Genomic DNA, 18,746 nt, shown 5'->3' with positions numbered 1-18,746 from the left:
GCCATTGTTGGTTGTTATTCTTATTTCCCGATTTTTTTTTTCATTAAAAAAAAAAAAAACCCCTTTTGGGTTGTTATCATTTTATTTATTTATTTATTTATTTTTAAAGAAAGAGGGTTGTTATCAATTTAGGTATTAAAAAAATTCATAATTAACATCTTAAATTTTAAATAGTTGTTTAGTTTGACCCTTCTTCTAAATAAAAATAACAATAACAAAATAGGAAAGTGTCGTAGATAACTAGATATTATTGTTATTATTATTTTCTTTTGCCAAGAGGCAAAAGAGCTTTATAATTGAATTGATATTTTTAAATACTTTCAATAGAGATGTTCAGAATTTAAATCTCACATTCCCAATTATTAAATTATCAAATATCTCCTAGAAAAATAGACTTAAACCTAAATTTTTGAAAAATATGAATGCAAAATAATTGATTTCTTTATATGCACGTTACACTTGATGTTGCACAATCTACATTAGTAACTGTATGCAATCATCCATGTTATAACTTATAAGTACACAAAAAGAGCTAGTTGTTTCTTTTTTTATACAAAAGAGCTAGTTGTTTCATATAACCAATGTTTGTGCTACGAAGAAAAATCTCATACATCAAGTATATATATATATATATCATCATTCTCATAGTAAGTGTCATGTATAACTATAAAATCCACACAATGTGAGAGTATATATATATATATATATATAATAAGATAATAATTATTGACTTAATGGTTTTTAGTTAACAAATTTTGACAAAAGCCTCACATTGAGAGTGATTTTAAAGCTGATTGTGTTAAATGCAAAATGTCATACTCAATAGACCAAAATAACAATGACACAAAAGTTAAGAGACACCAAAAATAATAATAATAATAATAATAATAACTTTTTTCTAATATCTATTTCATTTTAAAAAGTGTGGGCCATTAAGGATTTTATTTATTTATCAGGCAATGCAAGGCCCAAGCCCGTATTTATCCACGGTAACCTCAGCCCATAAAGAAGCGAAGCAAGGCTGAATTGAGCCTTCGAAGTTACTCCTCCATTGAAATTGTGTAACAGAAGAAAGAAAGTAACAAATCTGTAAATGTTAAAATTGGTCGGACAATCGATTTCAAGGGTTGAGCTGAAACTCCACGGTCTCAGGAGATGGATGAGCAGTGCTGTAGTTATGAGCTTCGGAGATGGGAGCCAAGGTGCGGTGGGACTGCCCACCTCAACGACGGGTCACGGTGGCGATGCCTACGAGCCCACACGAGTCCCTGGCCTCCCCTCCGATGTAACAAGTGTTGCTGCGGGACACTACCACTCCTTGGTTCTCACTTCCCAAGCCCAACTTTGGGCTTGGGGCCGAAACAACGAAGCTCAGCTCGGCCGTGGCTCTCTTGATCCCAGGTTGTTATCAATCCTTCTCTCTCTCAGAGTGTGTCATGAATATATGATTTTGATGAAAGTTGGAGTTGATTTGAGTTATTATTAGCAGGGATTCATGGAATGAGCCAAAGAGAGTAGAAGGGTTGGATAAAGTGAATGTTTGTGCTGCATTTGCATCTGGGGTCGTTTCTGCTGCCATTGGAGATGATGGGTCTTTGTGGGTGTGGGGAAAGTCTAAGCGTGGACAGCTTGGCCTTGGAAAAGCTATCATCGAGGCTGTTGTGCCTTCCAGAGTTGAAGCACTTTCAGGAGAAAAGATTGCCAAGGTGGCCTCTTTTTCTTGTTTATACTTGCCTACAAATTATATATGCAACCTTTTTTTTTTTTTTTCTTTCAAACATACTCTATCAGTCTATTGTGATCGATGCAGGATAAAAGTGGAAATTTTGATTTTTTTTTATTGAAGTCTTGAGTGGTTCTTGCTTTGGTAGGTGTCATTTGGTTGGGGGCATGCGCTTGCACTGACTGAGGACGGGAAATTGTTTGGCTGGGGTTATTCAGCTGATGCTAGGTTGGGAAAGGTTGGGGAATCTATCGAGAAGTCTCCTTTGGAGTCGAATGCTGGTATACCTGAAAACAATGGACAACTCTCAAGCTCAGCATTTGAAGTTGCTGAGAAGTTGGTTTTAGAAGGAATTGAGAAGGAGAAAGACATGCCAATAGTCTGGGACCCTTTTTTAGTGGAAGAACTACATGGTGTTGAAGTTGTTGACATTTCGTGCGGGCTTGATCATTCCTTAGTTCTTTGCCGTAAGTAATACTAGTTGTATTGCATTTATGTGCATGTTGGGGATGTATCTATATGCATGCATATATGTTCTAATTCACTAATTTCAGGTAATGGCACCCTGTTGAGCTGTGGGAGCAATGTGTATGGTCAGTTGGGCAGAGTAAAGCAAGATTTGGGAATGTTGCCAGTTGACTTAAGCTCTGTTCCTTTGTCTATAGCGTCAGGGCTTGGACATTCTTTGGCAATTTGCCGGGTTGCATCATCAGAAACTGTAGGAGATGGCACAAGTATAGTTTCGTGGGGATGGAATCAGAGTTCTCAGCTTGGAAGGACAGGGCCATCAAATGTGCCATTGGTGGTTGAAGGGTTGGATGAGGAAATTCCTGTCTCAGTGTCAGGAGGGCGTGTACATTCCATTCTTCTCACATCTAAGGGAGAAGTGTGGGTTTGGGGCTGTGGTAAGAATGGCAGGCTTGGATTAGGAAGCTCCTGTGATGAAGCTGAGCCAATTTTACTGGACTCTTTAGAAGGCTGTGAGGTTTTGCAAGTTGTTTCAGGCTTTGATCATAATCTAGTCTTGATTGCAGAATGATGTAGTCTCTGTAGTTGAATTATTTCTGCTGTTTTGCTCTTTCAATATCTGCGATTTGGTTTTCAACTTTGGCAAACCGATGACGCTACTTCTGCTTTTGAAGAGGAGACACCAACTTGAGATGATTTACGAATAAGTCTAGTGTCACACATTTTGGCACAACAAATGCCACAACTTGCTACATGGCGAGTTGTGGTTGGTAGAGAAGTGATGGTAGGTCCATATGGGGACACCCCTCTACCGCAAACTAATTCAATCACATTAAATTACTCATTCAAGCGTGGTTTTCTACAGCTACATATTGAAACTGACTTGTAATAATATCACGCTTCTCTTCTCAAATGTTGAAGGACAGTAAGAGTTGGGGGTGACCAATTTCAGATAAGAGCAGACATATTTTTAGAGCAAAGATCCACGACAATAAAATAAAATAAGTATTTATAATACATTAATTGGAATATATTACATTTTGAGTTTCCAAATAAATTTTTTAACAATTTCTTGTTATCTTTCCTCATGTTATGCTCAACAAAGAAACCTGCGACTTTTGCAGGACAAACGCAGAATGTAGTTCCCACATAAACTGTATTTTACATAAAAAGCACCCCTGATTTTTTGAGGAACTTTACAGCAGCTAGCATGGTGGAAGATCCTTGGGCGGAGGCAGAACGGATTGATCTGGTCCCGGGCCATCTTCTACTACAAATGCAGTTTTCAAGCCCCAGCCAGTGTGGAGCTCCAAATGACAATGCATGAACCAAACACCTAAACAGTCGCATAAGGAACATTAGTTCAAGGTTCCTAAGTTTAGTTTGAACTTTTTTGAACAAAAACAAAAATGTTCCCCCTCAAGTTAATCAAGTATGATGAAAATGAAAGAATATGCATTTTAGATAGAACTGTTTACCAAGTAATGGTAAGGAAAAAAATTTAACAATCTTTTTCATAATGATTGACATAACAAGTTGTGATTGAATTAGATCACTTTCATATGGCCGATCACTAACACCACTTTTGTTAGCACCAATCACAGTATGTTAATTCAGCAGTTGTGAAGAAAATTGTTAGAAAAAAAAATGGTATCTCTAAATTATTAGTACCTGGATTATCAGCTCTGAACCGAATAGCAGTCCAACCACCAGTGGGAACTCCAACTGTATTTCTCTCCATAGGATCAACCAAGTTATACTTAGCTGGATCTTTGGCAGGATCAAAATTCCCAATTCCCGTCCCAACAACAAAGAAGTTATAGCCATGGAGATGGAATGGATGTGACTCAACTGTTAGAAGATTGGTGTCTTGTAGTACCAGCTCAACTGTAGAATTAAATGCAATCTTACTAACCCTCGTGCCTGTGGCAGTGTGAAGACTAGCTGTAAGTGGTGCACCGGTATAGTTAAAAGGGGTTGGAGGCTTGTCAGGAAAATCAGCTCGATATACTCCTTTAATGTTGAAGAAGTGAGCTTGGAGAAGTGCAGTTTGAGGCATCGCAAAAGAGATATTATTCAAGGAAGCAAGAAGTTTGGTTCCATTGAGGCATGTTGGGCAAGAATTCTTGCCAAAACCAATGGTGTAAAAGAGGTTTCTATCAACTTTGAGAGGAACATTGGCAGGATATTTTGGAGAGTTTAAGCTCCTCAGCTTCTTGTTGTAGCTTAGAGCAAATTCTGTGTCATTGGATAAAGGCAACTGAGGAAGGGTAGGGAGGACAGTGTTTGGAATGCCTTTGTATTGAAGTATTGCAGTGGCGGTTCTGTTATCTATGGAAAGCGGAGCATCCATGAAAGGCCTAGTGGCCATGAAGTATCTGCCAGGGATTTGGTTAGCTTGGACCAGCACATTTGTGGTCTGGCCAGGTGCAATGAGTATTGCACTAGTGGTGAATGGTTTTGTGTAAACTGCATCAACCTCCACTACTGTCATGTTGTGACCAGCGATGGCAAAGAAAAGCTCATCATTGAGGGCAGAGTTGATGATCCTCAGCAAGTACGTTTTGCCCAATTCAACCTCCATTACGAAAGTATCTAAATCAAGTAAAACCAAAGGATAATTAATTAGGCCCATATATTTATGGTAACAACTTTATTTGTGACAAGGCTCAGATTATTTTTACGTTTTTCAGCGCATGGAAAGAGCGGCCCTGGCTTTCCATTGATTGTGTGCGCATCTGACATATTTGGTGGCAAGCCCATGTTTGTGCCTTCCTTGACAACCTTTTCCACATCAGAATGCCACCATTCTCCTACGGAACAAACAAAAATTATAGAAAATAATCTAATTAATTATCGATTGTCTTAAAAGCTTAAATTGCACATGAGATTTTTAAAACAGGATTCAAAATCAAGACCATATGCATTGATACCATGATAAATTTTAAATTATTCAAAAAACTTAAGCTATTCAGAAATGAGAAATTTAATCATTTAATTATATTATTCTAACACAATCTCATAATTTTTTATGAAGATTTTTGTTGTTTTATATATATGAAAGTATCTTTACTTGAAACTCACCTAGCAGAATTTCAACCTCCCTGTTTGGCTGTGGGAAAGGAAACGGGGTTCCTTGTTTTGGCATGATCACAATTGCACCATAGACTGTAGCCCTTAGCCAAAGAATATGTGCATGCCACCATAATGTTCCCCTTTGTCCTGTTACATTGAAGTCGTAAGTGTAGCTACTACCAGTCTGAATTGGGCACTGTGTAATGTAAGCAGGCCCATCAGCCCAACCATTTCGATATTGTTTTAATCCATGCCTGTAACAATCACCAAATGAAACATTTAGAGAAAAGATAAATAGGAGAAAAACAAATCCTAAACTTTATATTTTTTGTTCTGTTGTTATTAGGAAATTATCCTACCAGTGAATTGACATGTTATATTGTGCATGGTTTGTCACATTGACAAGAACTCTGTCTCCCTCTCTAACATAAATAGTAGGCCCTGGGAACCTCCCATTAACAGTTACTATGGGTTTTGCATGGCACAACCTGCTCACATTCTTCACTTGAATCTGATAAAATGCAATAACCAAAAAAAAAAAAAAAAAGAACTTGAAAGCTGACTAAATGCTACTTTGTCCATGTAAATGAATGCTCCAACTCACATCAAATTGGTACTTCTTTATGGCAGCTTCAGCTGGAAAAGAAATTAAGCCAAGAAATCCAAGGAAAAGAAAAGTGAACAGAGATAAGACTCTAGCCATTTTCCCAGTCAAAAAAAGCTTCTAGTGTAGTGTTTGTATGGATGAGACACTGAGGTGTAATGATTTGAGGTGTATATATGTATGTATAGAGGTAATGGTTGGATATCAGTTTGTTAGAGGAGAAGCAGTTGTGGATGATTAGGTAGGAATTGTGAAGGTGTTGTACATCAAAGCTTGCAAGCAAGATACTGATAGAGACTGCACGGCCATTGACTGACGTAGAGGCTGAGATTTCTAAACCAAGAAGAAGATTTCAGGACCATGAAGCATAGTTTATGTTTATATTTTTAACTTAAATATTTGAAGATTGTGGGCATGAGAGGTACATAAGGCCAACCAAATATTATAGAGGATAAGCTTTAACTTCAAGGAAAAGAAATAGGCAATTTAGGATAAAGATACTGCACAGGATTAGCATCCAAGGGAAAGATTCTTCTCAAAGTGCCTTATTGCTATTGGTGACAAGTGAAAACTAGTTTCTATATTGGGTTTTACCCATGGAATCCTTGGCAATATCAGAATCACGCTTTCCACAGTTGTGTTATACAAAAATAATTCAGAAGAGAATTTACTTCTAAGCGTTTCTGTCCTTTCTTTTACACCTGAATTTTTGGCCGTTCTTGCTTGGCAAGGAGCTCTATATTCTTATTTATTAAGCTGCTTGGTAGAGTAATATCATATTGCTTCCTACCATTCCATTACGAAATGCCAAAGGTGGAGGAATTGCATTCTTAAAGCAAAGAAATGAGAGAACCATTCAATGCTGCGTATATATAAAATAACATAACTGTGTTCATTGATAATTGATCATAAGCGTCATCTCCTTAATTTCTCAAAGAAAACATGCTAGTATGCTAAGATATGCATGCATTGACAGATTGCCTTGTGGGTATAATGCATGGCAAACTGAAATGCAGCCCACATCGCTTTTCTGATAACAAAAGTGTAAAAGGAGAATTGATATTTGTATTCTACTGTACTGAACATATTAAGCTATACAAATGAAGTCTATATAGACATGGGAATCTAGCATATCTAGAACTAATTAATATTGCTAACCCTATGAACTAGCACAGGTAATGGTTCTGGTCCTACTGGATCTAAGCCCAAACATTGATTTGGACTGATATAACTCTGAAGCCGACTTGAGTTTGGATATAATAGAATGAAAGCGGCTTGGTGGATAAGTTTTGGTGAAGATTTGTCAAACAAGGACGGATCCACAGCTAGACTAGGAGGCTTTTAAAATTTTTAAAATTATTTTTATATATACATGTAAGATTATATATACTTGGCTCCTCAAAAATTCAAATTGATTAAAAAAAAAAAAAAACTCATAAAAAAAAGTTTGGCATCACATTTCTGTGGTTGTGCACTGTGAGACCAAGTGTGCCTATGTGGTGTGTATTGTTTTTACTTTGTTTGAAATTCAAAACATGTTTGTAATTATTTTGATTCACCCCCCCCCCCCCCCCCCGCGTATTTAACAGACTTTTGTTGTTAAGTTGTTTGACTTTTATTGTTTNAAATGCAATAACCAAAAAAAAAAAAAAGTACTTTGTCATCAATAGAAAAGCTGACTAAATGCTACTTTGTCCATGTAAATGAATGCTCCAACTCACATCAAATTGGTACTTCTTTATGGCAGCTTCAGCTGGAAAAGAAATTAAGCCAAGAAATCCAAGGAAAAGAAAAGTGAACAGAGATAAGACTCTAGCCATTTTCCCAGTCAAAAAAAGCTTCTAGTGTAGTGTTTGTATGGATGAGACACTGAGGTGTAATGATTTGAGGTGTATATATGTATGTATAGAGGTAATGGTTGGATATCAGTTTGTTAGAGGAGAAGCAGTTGTGGATGATTAGGTAGGAATTGTGAAGGTGTTGTACATCAAAGCTTGCAAGCAAGATACTGATAGAGACTGCACGGGCCATTGACTGACGTAGAGGCTGAGATTTCTAAACCAAGAAGAAGATTTCAGGACCATGAAGCATAGTTTATGTTTATATTTTTAACTTAAATATTTGAAGATTGTGGGCATGAGAGGTACATAAGGCCAACCAAATATTATAGAGGATAAGCTTTAACTTCAAGGAAAAGAAATAGGCAATTTAGGATAAAGATACTGCACAGGATTAGCATCCAAGGGAAAGATTCTTCTCAAAGTGCCTTATTGCTATTGGTGACAAGTGAAAACTAGTTTCTATATTGGGTTTTACCCATGGAATCCTTGGCAATATCAGAATCACGCTTTCCACAGTTGTGTTATACAAAAATAATTCAGAAGAGAATTTACTTCTAAGCGTTTCTGTCCTTTCTTTTAACACCTGAATTTTTGGCCGTTCTTGCTTGGCAAGGAATTGTTTTTTTTACTCGAAGTTAAAAAGTGTTTTTTTGTTTCTTGATAGTATTAATTTTTTTATATAAAAAAAAATTGACATATAATTAGATGATATATAGAGAGAGAATTTTATTTGATTTTTAAATTAAGGGAAAATTATTTAGCTACAATATTTGGTTTTTTGGAAAGAAAAACAAATAATTTTAAAAAATTATTTCGTGTATTTTTTTTTAATTTATTGGTCAAAGGAATTTTTTTTAAATAATTCTCTAACTACTATAAATTTTACTACACAAAACTTACAAACTAATGTATCAATTTGCAAAACATAACAAAAAAAAGTAATGTTGTTGATGTGACACTAATTGTATTCATAATCATTACTACGCCAGTTTGTAAACATTTTGTAGTCAAATTGATGAAGTCTAGTCCTACATCAAAGCCAATTGGAACAATGCAATCTTGTAGGACATATGAGAAAAATTCGAGTAATCTATAACCTCTAATAATACAATAGTGCTAAAGGCATAACATCTTCACAACAAATCTCAGTCCTATCATTCTAAATTGATGAAGTCCATTCCTACATCAGTGCCAATTGAACTAATGCGGTCTTGTAGGACATATGAGAAAAATTCAAGTAATCTATAACCTCTAATAATAGAGTAGTGCTATAGCATAGGCTTAACATTTTCACAATAAAGTCCAAATGGTAAGTTATTACTGATTCTTATATGAGTTTATCACTTATATTATTTTTTTACCTATCATTAATAACTTGTTATCTAGATTGATGTTGGGCTTGACTTCTATAATGCCTAGGCTAATGGTAAAGGCTTCGGTTGCATCAAATGATTTACCATTAGCCTAATCATCACCACTAATAATACAATAAATAGAACTTTGGGCAATAAGACAGACTTATTTATCATGGAATCTGGAGGATAAATATATTAAACTTAGAAGGGGGGTCTACATTGGTTATTTATTGGCTAACAACCTGTGACATTTTGACCTCAGATATATTTGATTTGGTTTTGGATTGCAGGTTCCTAATGGAATGAGACTAGACCATACATCCTCGTCACAAATACCGTGAGGCGAATGAATGTGCATCTTTAATGGCTAAAATGGGTTGATACCAGAGCATCCGAGCGCAAGGTTATGATCAATACCATCCTTTTGTGTATTAGTGACTTAAGTGTTATGTTTGGAATCCCTTGGTAATGCACTAATGCTGATGGACTAATGTCTTTTTGCCTTTTTTTTTTTCTTTTTTTTTTTATTTTATAAATAATCTACTTTTTAGCCTTTTAGGAAATAACCTAACTTTTATTTATTTATTTTTTTTTGTCATAAAGTTAATATAAAATATGAAAGTTACCAAAAACTATATCCTTTAATAAAAAATAAAAAAAAGATATAATGTTTTTCATTAAAAAAAAAAATGTCTTACAATATAATAATAGGAAAAAGTTTGTTAACAAACATGTGTAACTCTAGAGTTGTCTTACTTCAACATGGTAATTAAAGATATCATTTATGTGTAGTTTTAGTGTATGACTTTTTTAATAAATTAAATTATGTAAATTGTTTAAATAATCTATATATATAATAATAGGTAAAATTGAGAAAAACTCAAATTAAAATTTCAAATTAGAATTCCAATTTTACACCATGTATCCTAATTATTTATTCTTAAAGAGTTTTATTTTTTAATTTTAGAATCAAATGTGGAACCACATCATAAATATTCATCTAAGTGAGTTATTAACTTATTAAGTACAAAAACCAAAGAGTTTAGAATAAATGAATCGTAAAAAAAAAATGTTTCACAATAATTTTTTTTTTTTATAAATATAGACAATTGACATTTTATACCTAAATAATATCCTTACAAAATTTTTTAAAGAGTTAACAAAATATAAAAATGACTATCAATAGTATTAAATTATATATAGAAATTATATTATACATCTTATTATATATCTTTAAGTGTATTTATGCATATGCATAAAATTACAAACTAACACATATAATGTCATATGTTTACTTGTGTGAATGAAAAATGTCTTACCACACATTTCTTAAAAAAGATGACTCCAAATAAGTTTAATGTCAATCCTTTTGTTGGATCTTAACAATTTGGGAAAGAATTTCGAGAAAATTAAGATCGCAAATTTTTTATTTTATTTTTTACAACCGTGATATGACAAATGATAGTTTATAAATTTTTTAATGGAAAACAAATTATTAGCGGAAGTGATAGACAACAACTAGCATTATGCTACGCAAAGTCGAAATCATGACAAAAAAAAAAAAGGGTTACCACCTTTCTAGATCTGACTTTCAAGACTAACAATGTACTGACAAAATAGGCCTCATCGCTGCTGCCGTGTCCACAATTTATCACACTCTCACTCTGTGCAGAGCCGCAGAGGTCCATGGTCAGGTGAGGAAGCATTATTTAGTCGCTTTCTTTTTGTTGACAAACTCTAAGAGATCGATTGAACCATTACGGTACAACTACCCGAGTTTGATCTTTTTTTAGGTGAGAATTAGCATGTGAATGACAATTTTTTGCTTTTTACTTGGCATATATTGAATATTGAATGAATTCTTTAATACATAAAGATAGGGAGAAAAGAGTGTTTACCCAAGCAAACAACCAAACTCACCCATCTCATGATCTCGTTGCTGGTGGCTATGAATTGAAAATCCAGGTACACTAATGAGTGCATATAAGTTGTTTGTGAAATTGACTGAACGGGTTTGTCTTGTATTTTTGTTCTTTGTTAATGATTTTCTTGTAAATATTTCAAACCGCAATTATTTTTTATGCATTTTCTTAAAAATTTCTCATTGTGTTATTGTTTGATCCTTTGATCATTATCAATGTGAAAAAGTGAAATTACATATTTTAGGGCTTTGATCTTGTTGATTAGTTCTGTAGTCGCTAGGAATATCTGTCTTCCTAGCAACATATGAATTAGATTTATGACACCAAGCAAGAGAGAGGAATTGAAAACAAAAGTTTTCTATTCAAGATTTTTTCTATTGATTTTTTTTTTTTTTTTTTTAAGATTTGTATTTGTATTTTTTTTTCCTTATGGATCTTCCTCCTATATTACTGTTTGCTAAATATGGTCCTTTGGTTTTATGGTATTTATCCTGAGACTTCTACAGTTTAGCTTCGCTTTTTTGAGATTTTGTGGATTTAGTTAATTTGAATTTATGGTTCTTAGGATTTTAGATTGAAGAATTTGATCGAACCACAGGTGTGGTGTTAGGACATAAAATATTATTGTGTAATTCAAATTTTGGAGAATTTGATCATATTCTATTAATTACAAGCGTGAAGCAATATCTTGACATTACAATGGTAATGATTGAAAGTAATCAAACATGTTATTAATGACAGGGCACTGTTGACAGGCTTATCATTCTGTTGCTATACATTATAATTGCTATTTGTTCGGGAGGCATCACCCTACCTTTCTGCAGATCATGATCTCTATACTGGCCGGTATTGGAGTTTTGACAAGGTATGCAGCAGATGTCTTTTTTTAAATGGTTTCTGTCTGTTTTTTGTTAGAGAGGTTCTGAAGGTCTCATCTCATGGTCCAGATTTTTACCAGTATGTGGAAATATGATATTGTTTTCTTTGCAAGGTTCCAGAAATTATCCTATAGCTTTCTTTGCCATTGTTGGTATCCGTTTGGGAATTGCTTATTTATGGTAGCTTATTTGCATTGTGTTTATCAAAACATTTAGCTTTTGGTAACTTTTATGTTAAATTTGTTACAAAAACTAAAAGTTGGTTTTTTTTTTTTTTTAACTAAAAGCTAGATTATTTGCAAAAAAATGGCTTAGACAAAAAGTAATAAGCAATTTTTTTTTTCAACAATTCCCAAATGCATACTTGATGTGATTAACCAATGTTTATCTTTGGAACCCTGATGAGTGTTGTTGCATTCCTATCCTTCATCTCTATATTTTGTATATATATATATATATGAATTTATAGTAAAATTCATTATTTAGTTTTTTTTTTTTTTTTTTTTTTTTTTTTTTGTTTTGGTATATTTCAACACTCAATCTGCTGTTACATACAGCTATCCAGTCAATTAAATCTCTCTGCTTCCTTACATGTTCTGTGCTGATTTCTTGTTTTATGTAGTTACTTCTTTCAGTTGTTACATGACTTAATAATGCAGTCACAAGAGCAAGCCCGTTCAGGTCCTTATTCCTGTGATCAATGCTGCTTTCTTGCTGCTTTCCTACTTTTTAATGTTGCATGCTGAAAACGAATTTTAGGAATGTTGAGTGACATACTTGTTGTGAGGGAGTGTTTTTAAATTATAGACTAAAGTACACTTGTTTGGGGTTGTTTTTATCTTGGCCCTTTGCATTTCAAAATTTTCATTTTGGCCCTTCAAGTTTGATTCATTTTCCTGCTTGGCCTTTATGTTTTAAAAATTAAGGGTTAAAATGAAAATTTTGAAACATTAAGGGCCAAATGAAAAAAATGAATCAAACATGAAGGGCCAAAGTGTAATTTTGGAAAGTTGACTTTAGTCTAAATTAAAACAACCCAAAGTTTAAAGGCCAAAAGTTGACTTTAGTCTAAGGCTGCGTTTGTTTTGGGTGAAAATCACTTCCGGAAATGCTTTTCTGTAATTACGGGTGTTTGGTTGCGCATGGAAAATCAATTTTCCAGAAATTGGTTTCAGTTGACCAGCAGTCAAGGGTAAAATTCTTTTCCCCTTTTATTTTCACTTCAAATGCCATTTTCCGGAAAACAGAGAGAGAGAGAGAGAGAGAGAGAGAGAGAGAGAGAGAGAGAGAGAGAGAGAGAGAGAGACCCAGACCAGCGACGAAGCCCCACGAACCGCCGGGGAGAGAGACCAAGCCCGGAGCAACCGCACGAGCAACCGCCGGCGACCTTCGACCCACGAACCAACGAACCCAGAGCAACCCACGAACCTCGATCTCGTCGTCGACCCAGAACTAGACCCATCGCCTCCTCGATCTCGCCTTTCCACGAACCTCGATCTCGTCGTCGACCCAGACCCATCGCTCCCTCTTCCTCGATCTCTCAGTTTTTTTTTTTTTTTTAAGTTTGATTGTTGTTGTTGTTGTGGTGGTGTGGTGGTGATGTTTTGGTGGTTGTGGCTTTTGATTGCCAGAATTTGCTACCGGAATTTGTTGTTGAATTGGCTGTGATTTTGAAATTTTTTGTAATAAAATTTGTTTGGATGCTGAGAAAATAGCTGAAAAAATGTAAAAAATTGTAGGAAAATAGCATTTTCCGAATAGAACCAAACACATGAAAATATTTTGTAAAGCAGTTTTTATAATACAACCAAACTCTTTAAAATATTTTCCTTTCCCGAAAATAGCATTTCCAAAAAATAGGCTATTTTCCGGAAATTATTTTACGCGAACCAAACGGACCCTAAATTATATGATAAGAGAATATAGTGGCCTAAAGTCATATAGTGGCCATATGATAAGAGGTAGGATTTTAAGTTATGAACTACAAAGAAAGAAGTTCATGCAAGCCCGACCCTTTAAAAAAAGGGTGGGGCGGCTAGGAGGAAGTTGCTGATTAGTAACTGAGTGTGAAAGCAAGAAGCAATTCAGAACTTTTGAAAACAAATAGAAGAACCAAAAAGTAGAACCATAAATTTATTCTTTGAAGTTTGCTTATGCTTGATGCTTCCCTAACTAATGAGCTAGCTTGATGCTACTTTCAAAGCTGTTTGTTTGTTGCACTATGAATGACACTGTTTGTGATGTTAAGTCACTATACATCTTTGAGCCCTAGGGAAAATCTTCTTCTTCTTATTTCTTTTTTTCTTTCTTTTTAATTATTATTATTATTCTAGAATGACAGGTATTGAAATGATTTGACTGGCTTTTCCATAAAGGATTGATGTCTATACTTAAGCAAACAGTCCTTTTCAGATGACCCATCACAATGTTGAGGCCTCTATGGTTGTGAAATTTGGAGAGCAAAAATCAATTGCTGGCATTATAATGGAGAGAGGTTTGTGATGTTCAAAAGATTCTTTTAGCATATGATATAAAATGTATTTCTTTGGAAATTGCACTCTTATTTCATATACTAGGATTATGGTATCATCTGCTAGCACATGAATTGGGTGAATTTTACTAGGATTTTTTTTTTTTTTTTTTTATACAGGTTCTAGGATCTAATTATAGTAGATAAAGAGTCATATATTCTGGCTTCTATGACAATATTATTTACTCATTTTTTAAAATTAGAATCATGATAATCCAACAAGATCTCATTGATATGATTCTCCAATGCAGCACCTAAGTCATTTCACTATCTGAAAGCTTTCGTATGCTTCTTTTGTCAGTTGGATAGTATTATTGGAAAGACAATAATACCCTTCTTTTTTCTTCATAAAAGATTCTATTTCTTAATTATTTGAATCTATAGAATTTAGAATAGTGATTGGTACTTCAACTTGTATGATTATATTCTTGATTCAAAGAAGATTTAATGACATATTTGAAGAAGTTTACATGGATTAATGAAAATCAAGATTTGAGGTAGTTGACATTTAATGAGTATTTTGATAATTATATTAAATGATTGTCTGTGATCATTGTCCTTAGCCTTATTTATATATTTATTTACTTATACAAGTCCGGTTTCTCTATATTTTTGTTGGACTAGAACATTGAAGTCATTTCTTTGTTGTCTTTGGAAGTTGAATTTTAATTTTGATGCATAAAAAGGCTATTAATGCAAAAACCAAGCAAAGAATCGAATACATTATTACACTTTTTGACCATTTATTTGTAAGAATTGCAATAAAAGACTTATTAATATATTTGCCTCAGTATGAGTAATACATAGAGCAGTAGTGGAATGCTGAAGAAAAACTAGGGTTAGACTTGTGTTCTAAATTGACAGTGAACAATATTAGAAGAGTGATGTTGAAAGAATAAACTAAGGTCTATATTAATAATGTTATACTTGTAATTTTCTATTTTAAATTTAATTACTCCTCATCATGGCAACCTATTGTCTCAATTGTGTATTTGGTATTTTTTAGTTATATAAGTTTTTGTTGTTCTATGACACTCTCCAAGAGAATTTATGTTTAATTTTGGTTTTTGGTGGTTGAATTACAAATTCTGAACAAATATTGAGAAATTGGTTTGAAAAACATTTTTTTGATATGTTTACGAATTAAATTTTTAGTGCTAATGATTAGTTTGTTTACTTGTTTTGTTTTGATATCTTCCTGAAACTTAACTTATATATATATATATATATTAATGCCTTTTGAATTGTAATGACTATTCAATTTGTGTTGGTAGAGATATGATGACACACTCATGTTTCAAATTACAGATTATTTGTGATGATTTTTAAATTTTTTATGCTAGGTAATCCAGTATCCTTATGCGTGAATAGGCTAGCATGCACTTGACAGACTATTTAAATTTTAAAGTAAGTTCGTTGTTAACAAATTATTGTTCCTTATTCTAAATGATATAGAGATGGCTTTAAATTAAAGGAGGATATGAATATGTGATAGAATCAATTTTTTATTTGTTATAAATATTCTCTAACAGTAGTACTTATAAAAAAATATTCTCTAACGTGCAAGGTACATGGCTCAAAACTAGATTTCTTATAATTTTTAAAAACACCAGTTGAATCTAGTAGAAATGTTTTTAAAAGCACCATGAACCTAGTAAGGTTTCTCAAAACAAAAACAAAAAGTTGAACCTAGTAGAAATGGTTTCTAGACAACCTTTTTTTCTCTCTAATGTTCATAGGAGTAATGGACTTGTTTTCAAGCACTCGTTGGACTTTTAAGGTATTAGCAATTTGAAAACTAAAAGCAGACTCGTTTGCAGCATTCTTTGCTGTTCTTGAAAATTTTTCATGAAAGGATTTGACACTATACTATAATCTTGAGGGATGAAACTGGTTTCAAGGACAACATTTTGCCGTGCTTCAACTGTGTCAAAATCTGATAAGTTTTATATCTGAACTATTTTCATTTCTAATATAAGAAATTCTATTTGAATATACTATTTTGTTTTGGATTATTTGGTACCCACTCATCCAGAACAAAACTTACAAGATACATGAGAATAAGGAATAGTACCTGAATTAGGGTGCGCCACACACATTGTTTCGTGATTTGCTTTTAGCGTTCTTGAACAGGAATAAGTTCCGTTGCCACTCTAGTTTGCTGCAAATTGCTCTCATTTGAATTTAAAAACAACCTTCAAGTAAGTAGAATACATTACAATGCAAGCTGTGGAAGCATCTTCCAAGACAGTACCACTCATTTAACATTTTTAATACTTAAAAATAATGAAGTTACAACACAAAAGGTGACCTTCGAACGAAATTATTGCTGACACTTTACTTGGGAGGAGTTTGTTGGCGTTGAAACTTTCTCTGCAATTTGGCGGCACCAACTACTACTATCACATAAATTTTGTCGGTCATGTTGCCCAAGAAGCGGAAATAAGTATGTCTCCAAGATCTGTTCAATATTAAAGAGCCCCATAATCCCCAAAATCCTGCAATAAATCCGAGTCCCCTGCTTAAATAAAATGAAGGTATTTTGAAGCCATCATGCCCTTCTTTTTGAATGCCTTGATTTTCTCCATCTCCGTTTTCATTGCTACAATATGGATCTTCAATTAATTCATCGCTGGAGCATATCTTTGAGAGAGGAATCCCACAAAGTTGAGGATTCTCCATGTAGGATGAGTCGTCAAATGTATTTAACTGACCACCTCTTGGAATTTCTCCTGACAAGTTGTTATGTGACACGTCCAAGTAATTGAGGAAGGTTAGACTTGCCATGCTAGCTGGCATTGTGCATGAAAGGTGATTCCTTGATAAATCAAGAGACTCTAAACTTCCCATTTCACCAGTGTTTGGTGGGATAGGTCCGACCAAATGATTTCTTGACAAATTCAAAATCAGCAATCCGTCAAGGGTCATAACTTCCTTAGGAATTTCTCCAGATAAGTTATTGGAAGAAAGGTCAAGTAATTTGATAAGAAACAGAACATTGCTGTATTCATACTCCTTATGTCTGACTGTGAGTCTGAGACCTTCAGAATAGGTTGTGTAAGGATAATAAGATTAACGAAAGAGTGTCCGGCTCAAACCATGCGGAATTCATCCCGGAAAAGACGCATCTTGGAATAGCTCCAGATAAATTATTTAAAGCAAGATCCAAAATTTTCAAATTTTGCAGGTGGCACATCTGCGAGGGAATACGTCCACTGAATGTATTAGACCGCAATTTAAGAATCATCAAGTTTTGTAAATTATCACCAATCCATGCTAGTATGTTACCCCACAACCTGTTGTTGGCAAGGGTCAAAACTCTCAAGTCAATGCAATTCTTCAACGATGAAGTCACTTCTCCAGAAAGATTATTGTTGTCCAATCGCAGGGTCTTCAAATTTATTAATCGGCCAATTGAGTTGGGAATTTGTCCAGAAAGACCGTTATTAGCCAAGTTTAGAATGACCAAATTTCGCCCATATTTCCAACAGTCTGGAATCTTTCCCGATAAAATATTTGAAGATAGATCCAAATAGCTCATAGAGTTATTTATAGACAATATTTCACATAAGTGCGAAATTGGTCCAAAAAATGAATTTTTGGCTAGAGTCTGTTAGAAATACTGAATGTAATTGTATTGTATTTCCTGTATAAAAGAATGTACATAGATGCCTTTATATAGGAGGCATATGTGTGCAGTACAAGTAAATATGTGTGCTATACAAGTAACCTAACTGGGCCTAAAGCCCACAACACTATATATGTTAACAGCCCCCCTCAAACTCAAGGTGGCCAAACGTTTGCAAAAATTGCAAAACCGTTTGTTGGATTGTCGGCGACGATTGTTGCAACTGGAAGCAAACTTGTCCTTATTCTTCATTTAGAAGCAAAATATGGAAAAATGGACTGCAAAAATGAAATCTACGCGAAAAACTGGGTAAGAAGCACCTGAACTCCAAAAAAGTCAACCCTGAAAGTCAACGGTCAACGCCCGGTCAAAGTCAACGGTCAACAGTGGTCAACGGTCAACGGTCAGCGTAGATGACGTCAGCAGGATGACGTGGCGCTGACGTCAGCAGGTGACTGGATGCTAACGTAAGCTAGGGCTGACGTGGCACTAATGACGTCACGCGTGACGTCAGCTTGAACTGAGGACGGCGCGTGTGGCGCGTGGGGCGCGTGGGGATCAGTCGCAAAAGCTTCTGGCGGCGCGTGAGGGCGCGTGGGCACTCCGATGGCTGCGAGGCTTTCACCAACAGGTAGATCGTTCCAAGACGGTCTCAGTGATACCTCTAGAAACAAGATCGGAGCAATATTCGAGGCGGGATGACACGTGCAGTGATCTTGTGC

At 34.6% G+C, this 18,746-nt stretch overlaps 2 protein-coding genes across 4 annotated transcripts; one reads left to right on the top strand and one right to left on the bottom strand.

The window, feature by feature from the left end:
- The first annotated feature begins 1,049 nt into the window (after positions 1-1,049).
- On the top strand, positions 1,050-2,838 carry LOC111998821 (uncharacterized). Its single transcript, XM_024030925.2, has 4 exons — positions 1,050-1,401; positions 1,490-1,706; positions 1,872-2,190; positions 2,278-2,838. The coding sequence occupies exons 1-4, from the start codon at positions 1,094-1,096 to the stop codon at positions 2,760-2,762; spliced, it is 1,329 nt and encodes a 442-aa protein (XP_023886693.2). The 5' UTR covers positions 1,050-1,093; the 3' UTR covers positions 2,763-2,838.
- A 343-nt stretch (positions 2,839-3,181) lies between these two features.
- On the bottom strand, positions 3,182-17,181 carry LOC111998820 (laccase-11). Of its 3 annotated transcripts, none has more exons than XM_065766159.1 (6): positions 16,471-17,181; positions 5,626-5,777; positions 5,276-5,520; positions 4,876-5,004; positions 3,863-4,786; positions 3,182-3,527 (listed from the first exon to the last, which is right to left on the bottom strand). In XM_065766159.1, the coding sequence occupies exons 2-6, from the start codon at positions 5,637-5,639 to the stop codon at positions 3,397-3,399; spliced, it is 1,443 nt and encodes a 480-aa protein (XP_065622231.1). In that variant the 5' UTR covers positions 5,640-5,777; positions 16,471-17,181; the 3' UTR covers positions 3,182-3,396. The 3 variants fall into 3 exon arrangements, with proteins under 3 accessions (XP_065622231.1, XP_065622232.1, XP_023886692.1); XM_065766160.1 differs by lacking the exon at positions 16,471-17,181 and adding an exon at positions 7,592-7,924; XM_024030924.2 differs by lacking the exon at positions 16,471-17,181 and adding an exon at positions 5,871-6,152.
- Between the last annotated feature and the right edge of the window lie 1,565 nt (positions 17,182-18,746).

Source organism: Quercus suber, unplaced genomic scaffold (assembly GCF_002906115.3).
Source record: "Quercus suber isolate HL8 unplaced genomic scaffold, Cork oak 2.0 scaffold_686, whole genome shotgun sequence".
NCBI lineage: Eukaryota > Viridiplantae > Streptophyta > Magnoliopsida > Fagales > Fagaceae > Quercus > Quercus suber.
Note: the sequence above shows the minus strand (reverse complement) of the source record. Positions and strands in the feature narration are given on the sequence as shown.

Bases quoted from the DNA above. Each gene is read 5' to 3' on its own strand.
- LOC111998821 (XM_024030925.2), top strand. From the start codon at position 1,094: ATGTTAAAATTGGTCGGACAATCGATTTCAAGGGTTGAGCTGAAACTC. The intron at 1,402-1,489 runs GTTGTTATCAAT...TATTATTAGCAG, and splicing joins CGTGGCTCTCTTGATCCCAG to GGATTCATGGAATGAGCCAA. The intron at 2,191-2,277 runs GTAAGTAATACT...CACTAATTTCAG, and splicing joins TCATTCCTTAGTTCTTTGCC to GTAATGGCACCCTGTTGAGC.
- LOC111998820 (XM_065766160.1), bottom strand. From the start codon at position 7,690: ATGGCTAGAGTCTTATCTCTGTTCACTTTTCTTTTCCTTGGATTTCTT. The intron at 5,005-5,275 runs GTGAGTTTCAAG...TTTGTTCCGTAG, and splicing joins GGAGGTTGAAATTCTGCTAG to GAGAATGGTGGCATTCTGAT. The intron at 3,528-3,862 runs GTACTAATAATT...GCGACTGTTTAG, and splicing joins GTTCAGAGCTGATAATCCAG to GTGTTTGGTTCATGCATTGT.